Below are 14594 nucleotides of genomic sequence, written 5' to 3'. Positions count from 1 at the left end.
TATTTCCTGCTATGTAGTGCTCCAGATGTCTACCTAGGTATCTCTTCAACAAAGAATATCATTGGAACAAAGCAAATTTGATAATGGAAGTAAATTGGAAGCTTTTTTTTTTGCTTTAATTGTATGTTCTGTCTAATCCACAAAAGAAAATTTTGGGGTTTCATATCCCTTTAACCCCTTCGCGACCAAGGATGTGCCAGGAACGTCCTACAAAAAAATACTCAACGACCAAGGACGTTCCTGGAACGTCCTCTGGGGTTTCAAGTGGCGGAAGAGATCCTGATCGCTTCCAGACGCTTTTATAGTTTTGCAGTGATGCCTCGATATTGAAGCATCCTGCAATACCATTGTTTTACACACCGATGCCGAGAGAGCTACTCTGTGGCCCTCTCTGCACCGGTAGTGATGGTGCTGATCGTTGGTCGGTGGGAGCTTTAGCAGTTTTAGCAGGGAGGCGGGTGGGCGGCCCATCGCTACCCGGCATCCGGTTCCTGCATGTGCAATGTGCACGCCGGGTGCGTGCGGAGGAGCACGCAGCAACTACTGCCACCAATGTATCTGAGGGAGAGGGAGTGGCTACCCAAGATGGCAGCAAATAGGTAGCGGGGGGAGGGGTCCATCACAGCTGAATAGATTTATTTATTTTTTTAAAAAGAAAAAAAGAAAAGAAAAAAAAGCATTTTATTTTACTACTGGCAGACTTTCTGCCAGTACTTAAGATGGCGGGGACAATTGTGGGGTGGGGGAGGCATGAGAGCTGTTTGGGAGGGATCAGGGGGTGGGATGTGTCAGGTGGGAGGCTGATCTCTACACTAAAGCTAAAATTAACCCTACAAGCTCCCAGCAAGCTATCTAACTAACCCCTTCACTGCTGGGCCTAATACAAGTGTGGTGTGCAGCGGCATTTAGTGGCCTTCTAATTACCAAAAAGCAACGCCAAAGCCATATATGTCTGCTATTTCTGAACAAAGGAGATCCCAGAGAAGCATTTACAACCATTTGTGACATAATTGCACAAGCTGTTTGTAAATAATTTCAGTGAGAAACCTAAAATTGTGAAAATTTTAACTTTTTGTTTTATTTGCTCGCATTTGGCGGTGAAATGGTGGCATGAAATGTACCAAAATGGGCCTAGATCAATACTTTGGGTTGTCTACTACACTAAAGCTAAAATTAACCCTTCAAGGTCTCTACAAGCTCCCTAATTAACCCCTTCACTGCTGGGCATAAAACACGTGTGGTGCGCAGTGGCATTTAGCGGCCTTCTAATTACCAAAAAGCAATGCCAAAGCCATATATGTCTGCTATTTCTGAACAAAGAGGATCCCAGAGAAGCATTTACAACCATTTGTGCCATAATTGCACAAACTGTTTGTAAATAATTTCAGTGAGAACCCTAAAGTTTGTGAAAAAGTGAAATTTTTATTTGATCGCATTTGGCGGTGAAATAGTGGCATGAAATATACCAAAATGGGCCTAGATCAATACTTTGGGTTGTCTACTAAAACCAATATATACATGTAAAGGGTTATTCAGGGATTCCTGACAGATATCAGTTTTCCAATGTAACTAGCGCTAATTTAAAAAAAAAAGTGGTTTGGAAATAGCAAAGTGCTACTTGTATTTATTGCCCTATAACTTGCAAAAAAGCAAAGAACATGTAAACATTGGGTATTTCTAAACTCAGGACAAAATTTAGAAACTATTTAGCATGGGTGTTTTTTGCTGGTTGTAGATGTGTAACAGATTTTGGGGGTCAAAGTTAGAAAAAGTGTGGGTTTTTCCATATTTTCCTAATTTTTATTTTTTTTATAGTAAATTATAAGATATGATAAAAATAATGGTATCTTTAGAAAGTCCATTTAATGGCGAGAAAAAACAAAATTTATGCTTACCTGATAAATTTATTTGTCTTGTGATGTATCGAGTCCACGGATTCATCCGTACTTGTGGGATATTCTCCTTCCTAACAGGAAGTGGCAAAGAGAGCACCCACAGCAGAGCTGTCTATATAGCTCCTCCCTTAGCTCCGCCCCCCCAGTCATTCGACCGAAGGCTAGGAAGAAAAAGGAGAAACTATAGGGTGCAGAGGTAACTGAAGTTTTTTAAATAAAAATATACTGCCTGTCTTAAATAAACAGGGTGGGCCGTGGACTCGATACAGAAATAAATTTATCAGGTAAGCATAAATTATGTTTTCTCTTGTAAGATGTATCAAGTCCACGGATTCATCCATACTTGTGGGATACCAATACCAAAGCTTTAGGATATGGATGAAGGGAGGGACAAGACAGGTACCTTAAACGGAAGGCACTACTGCTTGTAGAACCTTTCTCCCAAAAATAGACTCCGAAGAAGCAAAAGTATCGAATTTGGAAAATTTGGAAAAAGTATGAAGTGAAGACCAAGTCGCCGCCTTACAAATCTGTTCAACAGAAGCCTCATTTTTAAAAGCCCATATGGAAGCCACTGCTCTAGTAGAATAAGCAGTAATTTTGTCAGGAGGTTGCTGGCCAACAGTCTCAAAAGCCAAGCAGATGATGCTTTTCAGCCAAAAGGAAAGAGAGGTAGCCGTAGCCTTTTGACCTCTCCGTTTACCAGACTAAACAACAAACGATGAAGATGTTTGACGGAAATCTTTAGTTGCTTGTAAGTAGAACTTTAAAGCACGAACCACATCAAGATTGTGCAACAGACGTTTCTTCTTTGATGAAGGATTAGGACACAGAGAAGGAACAACAATCTTCTGATTGATATTCCTATTAGAAACAACCTTAGGAAGAAACCCAGGTTTGGTACGCAAAACCACCTTATCTGCATGGAAAACAAGGTAAGGTGAATCACACTGCAAAGCAGATAACTCAGAAACTCTTCGAGCCGAAGAGATAGCTACTAAAAACAAAACTTTCCAAGATAGAAGCTTAATATCTATGGAATGCATAGGTTCAAACGGAACCCCTTGAAGAACTTTAAGAACTAAGTTTAGGCTCCATGGCAGAGCAACAGCTTTAAATACAGGCTTGATCCTGACCAAGGCCTGACTAAACGCTTGAACGTCTGGGACATCTGCCAGACGTTTGTGTAAAAGAATAGACAAAGCAGATATTTGTCCTTTTAAGGAACTAGCTGATAATCCCTTCTCCAATCCTTCTTGGAGAAAGGACAATATTCTAGGAATCCTAATCTTACTCCATGAGTAACCATTGGATTCACACCAATAAAAATATTTGCGCCAAATCTTATGATAGATCTTCCTGGTGACAGGCTTTCTAGCTTGAATCAGGGTATCAATGACCGACTCAGAGAAACCACGCTTTGATAGAATCAGGCGTTCAATCCCCAAGCAGTCAGACGTAGAGAAATTAGATTTGGATGCGTGAATGGACATTGGATTAGAAGGTCCTGCCTCATTGGCAGAGTCCACGGTGGAACCGATGACATGTCCACTAGGTCTGCATACCAAGTCCTGCGTGGCCATGCAGGCGCTATTAGAATCACCGAAGCTCTCTCCTGCTTGATTCTGACAACCAGACGTGGGAGGAGAGGAAACGGTGGAAAGACATAGGCCAGATTGAAGGACCAGGGCACTGCTAGAGCATCTATCAGTATCGCCTGGGGATCCTGGGACCTGGACCCGTAACGAGGAAGTTTGGCATTCTGACGGGACGCCATCAGATCCAATTCTGGTGTGCCCCATAGCTGAGTCAGCTGGGCAAATACCTCCGGGTGGAGCTCCCACTCCCCCGGATGAAAAGTCTGACGACTTAGGAAATCCGCCTCCCAGTTCTCTACCCCTGGGATATGGATTGCTGAGAGATGGCAAGAGTGATCCTCCGTCCATCGGATTATTTTGGTTACCTCCATCATCGCTAGAGAACTCTGTGTTCCTCCTTGATGATTGATATAAGCTACAGTCGTGATGTTGTCCGACTGAAATCTGATGAATTTGGCCGCAGCTAAATGAGGCCACGCCTGAAGCGCATTGAATATCGCTCTCAGTTCTAGAATGTTTATCGGGAGTAGAGTTTCCTCCCGAGACCATAAGCCCTGTGCTTTCAGGGAGTTCCAGACACCACCCCAGCCTAGTGTCAGGGTGCCAGGAATCAGACTGAGACGAGAAGTGCAAAAATAATCACACCTTTATTAATAACAATAATAATAAAAAGTCAAATAACAAGCCAGGAGTCAAAACTAGAGCTGGTAGTCAGAAAAGCCGAGTCAGGAGCCAAAGCGAGTAGTCAGACGAGCCGGAATCAGGAACAAGGAGAACAGCAGAGTCAGGAACAAGCCAGGGATCAGGAACCAGGAGGGACGTCAGACAGCCAGGTAATACACAGGAGCTCTCACAAACAGGTCTGAGACAACGCAAGGGCAAAGCATACTGAACAAAGGCCCTTTAAATAATAAGTGATGACATCACAATTCTGAGACTGCAGCCTGTCTCACATGGATGATGTAAACCAGTCTGGCCATGAAAGGAAGTACGGGAAGTGAGCAGCATCTCCCAGAATGCACCAAAGTCAGCAAGAGAGGTGAGTAAAATGGCTGCCAGCAGCACATGGCAAACAAGTCAGGAAAAAACCCTGACACCTAGCAGGCTGGCCTCTGTCGTTACTATGAGCCACTCTGGCCTGCGGAAACACATTCCCTGAGACAGGTGGTCCTGAGACAACCACCAGAGAAGAGAATCTCTGGTCTCCTGATCCAGATGCAGTTGAGGAGACAAATCTGCATAATCCCTATTCCACTGTTTGAGCATGCATAGTTGCAGTGGTCTGAGGTGTAGGCGGGCAAAAGGAACTATGTCCATCGCTGCTACCATGAGTCCGATTACCTCCATACATTGAGCCACTGATGGCTGAGGAATGGAATGAAGAGCTCGGCAAGTGGTTAAGAGTTTTGATTTTCTGACCTCCGTCAGAAATATTTTCATTTCTACCGAGTCTATCAGAGTCCCTAGGAAGGAAACTCTTGTGAGAGGGAAGAGAGAACTCCTTTTTTATGTTCACCTTCCACCCGTGAGATCTCAGAAAAGCCAACACGATGTCTGTGTGAGACTTGGCTAGCTGGAAAGTCGACGCCTGAATCAAGATGTCGTCCAGATAAGGCGCCACTGCTATGCCCCGCGGTCTTAGAACCGCCAAAAGGGACCCTAGCACCTTTGTGAAAATTCTGGGAGCCGTGGCCAACCCGAAGGGAAAGGCCACGAACTGGTAATGCCTGTCCAGAAAGGCGAATCTGAGGAATTGATGATGATCTCTGTGAATAGGGATGTGTAGATACGCATTCTTTAAGTCCACGGTAGTCATATATTGACCCTCCTGGATCAACGGTAGAATAGTCCGAATAGTCTCCATCTTGAATGATGGTACTCTGAGGAATTTGTTTAGAATTTTGAGATCCAAGATTGGTCTGAAAGTTCCCTCTTTTTTTGGGAACCACAAACAGGTTTGAGTAAAACCCTAGCCCTTGTTTGGCTTTTGGAACTGGGTGTATTACCCCCATGGTATGTAGGTCTTCTAAACAGCATAAGAACGCCTCTCTCTTTGTCTGGTTTGCAGACAATTGAGAAATGTGAAATCTCCCCCTTGGGGGGGGGGGGAGTCTTTGAAGTCCAGAAGATATCCCTGGGACACAATTTCTAAAGCCCAGGAATCGTGAACATCTCTTGCCTTAGCCTGAGCGAAGAGAGAGAGAGTCTGCCACCTACTAGATCCGGTCCCGGATCGGGGGCTACCCCTTCATGCTGTCTTGGAGGCAGCTGTAGGCTCCTTGGCCTGTTTACCCTTGTTCCAAGCCTGGTTAGGTCTCCAGACTGACTTGGATTGGACAAAATTCCCCTCTTGCTTTGCAGCAGGGGAAGCTGAAGCGGGACCACTCTTGAAGTTCCGAAAGGAACGAAAATTATTTTGTTTGGTCCTCATTTTATTTGTTTTATCCTGAGGGAGGGCATGGCCTTTCCCTCCAGTGATGTCTGAAATAATCTCTTTCAGTTCAGGCCAGAATAGGGTCTTTCCTTTGAAAGGGATGTTCAAAAGTTTAGATTTTGATGACACATCAGCAGACCAGGACTTAAGCCATAAAGCCCTGCGTGCTGCAATGGCAAAACCTGAATTCTTTGCCACTAACTTAGCCAGTTGGAAAGCGGCATCTGCAATGAAAGAATTATCCAACTTAAGGGCCTTAATTCTATCCATAATATCCTCTAATGGAGTCTCCATCTGAAGAGCCTCTTCTAGAACCTCGAACCAGAAAGCAGCTGCAGTAGTTACAGGAACAATGCACGCAATAGGTTGGAGAAGAAAACCTTGATGAACAAAAATTTTCTTTATGAGACCCTCTAATTTTTTATCCATAGGATCTTTGAAAGCACAACTGTCTTCGATAGGTATAGTTGTACGCTTAGCGAGAGTAGAAACAGCTCCCTCCACCTTAGGAACCGTCTGCCACGAGTCCGTATGGTGTCAGATATGGGAAACATTTTCTTAAAAATAGGAGGGGGAGCGAACGGTATACCTGGTCTATCCCACTCCTTAGTAACAATATTCGCAATCCTCTTAGGGACTGGAAAAACATCAGTGTAAACAGGAACCTCTAAGTATTTTTTTACACAATTTCTCTGGGACCACTATAGGGTCACAATCATCTAGAGTCGCTAATACCTCCCTGAGCAATAAGCGGAGGTGTTCAAGCTTAAATTTAAAGGCCGTCATATCAGAATCTGTCTGAGGGAGCGTCGTTCCTGAATCAGAAATTTCTCCCTCAGATAACAAATCCCTTACCCCTACTTCAGAACATTGTGAGGATATATCGGATACGGCTATCAAAGCGTCAGACGGCTCAGAATTTGTTCTTAACCCAGAGCTGTCATGCTTTCCTTGTAAACCAGGCAGTTTAGAGAAAACCTCTGTGAGGGTTTTATTCATAACTGTGGCCATGTCTTGTAAAGTAAATGAATTTGACGCACTAGCGGTACTTGGCGTCATTTGTGCGGACGTTACTGGTTGTGACACTTGGGGAGAGCTAGATGTTAAACCCTCATTTCCTTCTGTCTGAGAATCATCTATTGCAATATTTTTAAGTGCTAAAATATGCTCTTTATAATTTATAGACATATCAGTGCAAGTGGGACACATTCTAAGAGGGGGTTCCACAATGGCTTCTAAACACATTGAACAAGGATTTTCCTTGGTGTCAGACATGTTAAACAGGCTAGTAATGAAACAAGCAAGCTTGGAAAACACTTTAATCAAAGTAAATAATACTTAGAAAAAAACGGTACTGTGCCTTTAAGAGAAAAAAAGCTGCACAAACTGTGCAAAACAGTGTAAAAAAGCAGTAAACTCAACAAAATTTTTACAGTAGCATCACAAAGCCTTAGTAACTTTGCACAACTATGCAAATAAACAATTAACCCCTTAATGTAAAAACCGGATTGACAAAACGTCAAAAACCGGTAAAAAAAGTTCAGCACCCTGCCACAGCTCTGCTGTGGTGCCTACCTGCCCTTTAGGAACGATTTGTGGGGAAAAAAACCTTCTTTACAGCCCTCAAACACAGTAGGAACATCTGGAGAAGCAGCTGGATGTCTCTGAGGAAAAGAAACTGCGCAACTGAGGCGCGAAAATAGGCCCCGCCCACCTCACTCGATGTTATGGGGCCTAAAAGAAACACAACAGAGTGTTTCTTAAACTAGCCATGTGGGTAAATAACCCTTAAACAAGCCACAATGACCCCTTAAAGTCCCTCAAAAAACGTTATATTTGCAATAAAAACAAACGTTTTTTCCTATGAGTGTCACCAGTAACTAATGAGCCCTGTATGCAAGCTTGGATTCCTATTAAATTTCTGAATACAGCTTACCCTTCCCTCATGGGGATATTCCCAGCCTTTTCTAGAAATAACACAGTCTGTCTAGAAAAAAATAGACTGAACATACATCAATGCAGTATAGCCTGCAAACCGTTCCCCCAACTGAAGTTTTCCTGTACTCTTCAGCCCTTGTGAGAACAGCAGTGGATCTTAGTTACAAAGTGCTAAGATCATCATCCTCCTTGCAGAAATCTTCATTCCTTTTCTGCCAGAGAGTAAATAGTACACACCGGTACCATTTAAAATAACAAACGTTTGCTTGAGAAAATAAAAACTAACATTTTTGTCACCACACTCACTTTACCCTTCCTAGCAGTTAAGCAGGCAAAGAGAATGACTGGGGGGCGGAGCCAAGGGAGGAGCAATATAGACAGCTCTGCTGTGGGTGCTCTCTTTGCCACTTCCTGTTAGGAAGGAGAATATCCCACAAGTATGGATGAATCCGTGGACTCGATACATCTAACAAGAGAAACGGTATATAATATGTGTGTGTGTACAGTAAATGAGTAAGAGGAAAATTACAGCTAAACACAAACACCGCAAAAAATGTAAAAATAGCCTTGGTCCCAAACGTTCATAAAATGGAAAAGTGCTGTGGCCACTAAGGGGTTAAAGGGACACTCAAGTCAAATTAAACTTTTATGATTCAAAAAGAGCATGCAGTTTTAAGACACTTTCCAATTTACTTCCATTATCAGATTTTGCACAGTCTTTTTATATACACACTTTCTGGGGAATAAGATCCTACTGAGCATATACTAACAGGGTATACGTATACTGATTTGTGATTAGCTTATGTCTGTCACATGATTCACGGGACGGAAAATGAGATAAAAAATTCAATTTGTTAGAAAATAAAGCTACTGCTTATTTGTAATTCAGAGTAGGTGCTATTGCATTGTCTTGTTATTATGTACTTGGTAATTATGTAATTCTACTGCATTGAGTGGTCCTTTAAGTATTATATTTAAGAGCAGTGAGAAAATGTTGACAATTCTATGGGTCAGACTTTGAATAAAGTGATTTTTATAGAGCATCCCATAACACTGACTCACCTTTACCAAACTCATACCCCATACGCGTTAAGAGTTTGGATCCAATTCCGCGAGTGTGAGCCTCCCAGCCAGCAAACACTGAAGTATGTGAAGTGGCCCCATCACCTGCCTCCAGCACTGAAATACAGAAGGGGACAATCAGAGAATGAACCCAGAAGGAGTGGTACAATCAGTGGTTTATTTTTGTCATTACCTTTTGCATACCCAGAAGGATCCAATGTCTCTTCTTCATCTTCATCTGAGGAAGAAGAGCGATCACTCCCTCTCAAAGGGGGGATAATAGCATCAGCTTCTAAAACAGACTCCTTCAGTAGTAGAGAATTGAACTTCACAGTATAGAAACCATTGTCTATATCTGAAAAAGGCAGAGACACAGCAGGATGATGAGCAAGTGTGGGGAGAATGTATTTAACCCAATATGTTCTTTTGTGAGTCAAACAAAGAAAACTAGTTTTAAAGTTTCCACGTTACGTCTATTATCAAATTTGCTTTGTTCCCATGATATTCTGTGTGGAAGAGATACCTAGGTAGGCATCTGGAGAACTACATGACAGTAAATAGTGCTGCCCTCTAGTGCTCTTGCAAATGGATAATATTCTTGCAAAACTGCTGCCATATAGTGCTCAAGAAATGGCCTGGCTCCTAAGCATACGTCCCTGTTTTTTAACAAAAGATTCCAGGAAAAGAAGAAAACTTGATAATAGAAGTAAATTAGAAAGTATCTGAATCACGAAAGAAAAATGTTGGGTTTCATATGGCTGCAATGTGTACATTGTTTGGTAAATTAATTTTATTAGCACATTCACAATGTCATGCACGCCCAGAGGTTTCTGTAAGATTGTATTGGCCAATGTTTCTATCTAGAAGATATTATCACATATGCTTGGTTTTGCAGTTCTCAAAACTGTGAATTTATCTGCAGAGATAATTTGCCTCTTCTTCACAGCAAAAACATCTTATTATATAAACATACAGTGTTGAAAAAAAGAGCTAAATTCCATTCTACACAGAAACAACCCCTTAACACTTATGTGCTATATTTTAAGAAGCTCAATAAATAGAATATTGTTTGGAGTGGAATATATCTGCACAAGGACCTAAGTGTGAAGAGGGACCGTGTTCTAAAATGTTCCTGGACTTTATAAGAATGCTGGACCGCGTCACTTCCGGTGATGGTGCTCAGCTGTGTGACCACAAACGCCTTCAGTATGCATGTGCTCCACGTTATGCAGCGCATCACCACATTCCAATCGCTGTGGTCCAGCATTCTATATACAATGAGCACTGTAATTAACCCATCTTCACTATTTGTTTTTGCCTCTGCCTGGGGCGTTAAAGGGGGCGCCCCGCCGATCCTCTAGCATCCACCCCAAGTGAACCTTGGGGAATGAGGCTTAGCCCCCCCTTGAACCCCACAGGCGGAGGCAAAAATAGATAGTGAAAATGGGGGAATTACAGTACCCATCGTATATATGGTTGATGCGGTGTCTCTGAAACAAATGCGCTCTGAGGGGATTTCCAGACAGACAGACAGCTGAGCTGTGTCACTGGAAGTGAAGCGGCCCAGCATTCTCCTGGGCCGGTTTATCAATTTATTCTCCTTTTGAAGAGAACACCTATAAAGTTAAAGTTATTGAGTTAGTTTAATAAATGATTTAAATTGTTATTGGTAACAATTACTATTATTATTATTTTTAATAAGGATTATTTTCTCCATCCAGTAAAGTACAGCAGAAAAAAAATGTCCAAATATGAATGATTAATCTATAAAACTGGAGATAGTTCACCTCGCAATAATTTTTTAATTCTTTATCTTTGTATTTCTAGTGGTATATAACCAAATCAGTGTGAGATGTATATGCGCGTTTACAGACTCCTGCTGGCTCCTGTTTATGTTATCTGTCTTTTCATATGTAGGGGAGGGGAGAGTCTGCTTTTCTTGTTTACCCAGCCCCTTTCAGTGGGTTTCCCAGCCTAACCTCATCAACGGTGCTAAGCTGGGAGCTTCTAAGTAAGTTTTTAAACAGTTTTATACTGGATTTTCATATCAGTATCTGTGCATATTATTCTTTATAGTAGTGACTATTACATGCCGTTATATGAAAATTAGTGTATACTGTCCCTTTAATGTGATCATAAGATAAAAAGATAAGTATATAAAAATTTGTGAACATTATAAAAGAACAAAACAATCATGTGCACACGAGAAAGAAGAGTACGTCAAGGAAATGTGTGTGTGTGTGACGGAAAGGAGAAAGGCAAAGTGCACATAGCAAAGGGGGAGAGCAAGAGAATGCATTATAGAAGCGGAAGAACAAGAATGTGTAGGCAACCTGAGAACTAAATGAATGCAAGGGGCCATCTATGGGTGTGAAACAAGAGAGCACCCTCGCCTTAGAGATAGATTCATTTTGAATAGACTTTCATGATTCAGAGAGAGCAGGCAATTTTAAGCAACTTTGGTTCAGTACCTGGGTAGAGCATTGCTGATTGGTGTCTAAATGAAGCCATCAATCAACAAGCACTACCCAGGTGCTGAACCGACACATAAGCTTACATTTTTGCTTTTTTAAATAAAGATACCAAGAGAACAAAGAAAAAAAAATTGATAATAGGAGTAAATTAGAAAGTTGCCTAAAATTGCATACTCTATCTAAATTTTGATTAGACTGTCCCTTTAAAGGGACATGAAACCCCCCCAAAAATTCATAATTCAGAAAGAGCGTATAATTTAAAAAAAAAAAAACAGTTTCAAATTTACTTCTATTATTAAATTTGTTTTGTTTTCTTAATATTCTTTATTGAAGAGATATCTAGATAAGTAGCGTGAATATGTCTGAAGCACTAAATGACAGGAAATAGTGCTGCCATCTAGTGCTCTTGCTAATGTATAATATTGTTGCAAAACCGCTGCCATATAGTGCTGCAGACACGTGCACACTCCTGAACTTACCTTCCTGCTTTTTAACAAAGGATAACAAGAAAACAAAGAAAATGCGATAAAAGAAGTAAATTGGAAAGTTGTTTAAATTGTATTCTCTATCTGAATCATGAAAGAAAAAACATAATTTATGTAAGAACTTACCTGATAAATTCATTTCTTTCATATTAGCAAGAGTCCATGAGCTAGTGACGTATGGGATATACATTCCTACCAGGAGGGGCAAAGTTTCCCAAACCTCAAAATGCCTATAAATACACCCCTCACCACACCCACAATTCAGTTTAACGAATAGCCAAGAAGTGGGGTGATAAAAAAGTGCGAAAGCATATAAAATAAGGAATTGGAATAAATTGTGCTTTATACAAAATCATAACCACCACAAAAAAAGGGCGGGCCTCATGGACTCTTGCTAATATGAAAGAAATGAATTTATCAGGTAAGTTCTTACATAAATTATGTTTTCTTTCATGTAATTAGCAAGAGTCCATGAGCTAGTGACGTATGGGATAATGACTACCCAAGATGTGGATCTTTCCACACAAGAGTCACTAGAGAGGGAGGGATAAAATAAAGACAGCCAATTCCTGCTGAAAATAATCCACACCCAAAATAAAGTTTAACGAAAAACATAAGCAGAAGATTCAAACTGAAACCGCTGCCTGAAGTACTTTTCTACCAAAAACTGCTTCAGAAGAAGAAAATACATCAAAATGGTAGAATTTAGTAAAAGTATGCAAAGAAGACCAAGTTGCTGCTTTGCAAATCTGGTCAACCGAAGCTTCATTCCTAAACGCCCAGGAAGTAGAAACTGACCTAGTAGAATGAGCTGTAATTCTCTGAAGCGGAGTTTTACCCGACTCAACATAGGCAAGATGAATTAAAGATTTCAACCAAGATGCCAAAGAAATGGCAGAAGCTTTCTGGCCTTTTCTAGAACCGGAAAAGATAACAAATAGACTAGAAGTCTTACGGAAAGATTTCGTAGCTTCAACATAATATTTCAAAGCTCTAACAACATCCAAAGAATGCAACGATTTCTCCTTAGAATTCTTAGGATTAGGACATAATGAAGGAACCACAATTTCTCTACTAATGTTGTTGGAATTCACAACTTTAGGTAAAAATTCAAAAGAAGTTCGCAACACCGCCTTATCCTGATGAAAAATCAGAAAAGGAGACTCACAAGAAAGAGCAGATAATTCAGAAACTCTTCTAGCAGAAGAGATGGCCAAAAGGAACAAAACTTTCCAAGAAAGTAATTTAATGTCCAATGAATGCATAGGTTCAAACGGAGGAGCTTGAAGAGCTCCCAGAACCAAATTCAAACTCCAAGGAGGAGAAATTGACTTAATGACAGGTTTTATACGAACCAAAGCTTGTACAAAACAATGAATATCAGGAAGAATAGCAATCTTTCTGCGAAAAAGAACAGAAAGAGCAGAGATTTGTCCTTTCAAAGAACTTGCGGACAAACCCTTATCTAAACCATCCTGAAGAAACTGTAAAATTCTCGGTATTCTAAAAGAATGCCAAGAAAAATGATGAGAAAGACACCAAGAAATATAAGTCTTCCAGACTCTATAATATATCTCTCGAGATACAGATTTACGAGCCTGTAACATAGTATTAATCACAGAGTCAGAGAAACCTCTTTGACCAAGAATCAAGCGTTCAATCTCCATACCTTTAAATTTAAGGATTTCAGATCCTGATGGAAAAAAGGACCTTGTGACAGAAGGTCTGGTCTTAACGGAAGAGTCCACGGTTGGCAAGAGGCCATCCGGACAAGATCCGCGTACCAAAACCTGTGAGGCCATGCCGGAGCTACCAGCAGAACAAACGAGCATTCCTTCAGAATCTTGGAGATTACTCTTGGAAGAAGAACTAGAGGCGGAAAGATATAGGCAGGATGATACTTCCAAGGAAGTGATAATGCATCCACTGCCTCCGCCTGAGGATCCCGGGATCTGGACAGATACCTGGGAAGTTTCTTGTTTAGATGGGACGCCATCAGATCTATTTCCGGAAGTTCCCACATTTGAACAATCTGAAGAAATACCTCTGGGTGAAGAGACCATTCGCCCGGATGTAACGTTTGGCGACTCAGATAATCCGCTTCCCAATTGTCTATACCTGAGATATGAACCGCAGAGATTAGACAGGAGCTGGATTCCGCCCAAACCAAAATTCGAGATACTTCTTTCATAGCCAGAGGACTGTGAGTCCCTCCTTGATGATTGATGTATGCCACAGTTGTGACATTGTCCGTCTGAAAACAAATGAACGATTCTCTCTTCAGAAGAGGCCAAAACTGAAGAGCTCTGAAAATTGCACGGAGTTCCAAAATATTGATCGGTAATCTCACCTCCTGAGATTCCCAAACTCCTTGTGCCGTCAGAGATCCCCACACAGCTCCCCAACCTGTGAGACTTGCATCTGTTGAAATTACAGTCCAGGTCGGAAGCACAAAAGAAGCCCCCTGAATTAAACGATGGTGATCTGTCCACCATGTTAGAGAGTGTCGAACAATCGGTTTTAAAGATATTGTTTGAGATATCTTCGTGTAATCCTTGCACCATTGCTTCAGCATACAGAGCTGAAGAGGTCGCATGTGAAAACGAGCAAAGGGGATCGCGTCTGATGCAGCAGTCATAAGACCTAGAATTTCCATGCATAAGGCTACCGAAGGGAATGATTGTGACTGAATGTTTCGACAAGCTGCA

The 14594-nt window shown here is 41.4% G+C and overlaps 2 protein-coding genes across 3 annotated transcripts in view; one reads left to right on the top strand and one right to left on the bottom strand.

Annotated features, from left to right (window-relative positions):
- The window catches only part of ARFRP1 (ADP ribosylation factor related protein 1), a 152263-nt gene that overhangs the window by 95645 nt on the left and 42024 nt on the right, over positions 1 to 14594 (top strand). The window lies entirely within an intron of this gene.
- Positions 1 to 14594, bottom strand: part of ZGPAT (zinc finger CCCH-type and G-patch domain containing) — a 34476-nt gene that overhangs the window by 7824 nt on the left and 12058 nt on the right. For both annotated transcript variants that reach the window (XM_053701789.1, XM_053701706.1), the window contains 2 exons: positions 9121 to 9282; positions 8928 to 9044 (listed from right to left, as the gene is read on the bottom strand). In XM_053701789.1, coding sequence (XP_053557764.1) covers positions 8928 to 9044; positions 9121 to 9282 — 279 coding nt within the window. The remainder of the gene's footprint in view (positions 1 to 8927; positions 9045 to 9120; positions 9283 to 14594) is intronic.

Source organism: Bombina bombina, chromosome 1, assembly GCF_027579735.1.
Source record: "Bombina bombina isolate aBomBom1 chromosome 1, aBomBom1.pri, whole genome shotgun sequence".
Classification (NCBI taxonomy): domain Eukaryota; kingdom Metazoa; phylum Chordata; class Amphibia; order Anura; family Bombinatoridae; genus Bombina; species Bombina bombina.
The sequence above is the reverse complement of the archived record's forward strand: the minus strand, read 5'-3'. Positions and strand labels throughout refer to the sequence as shown.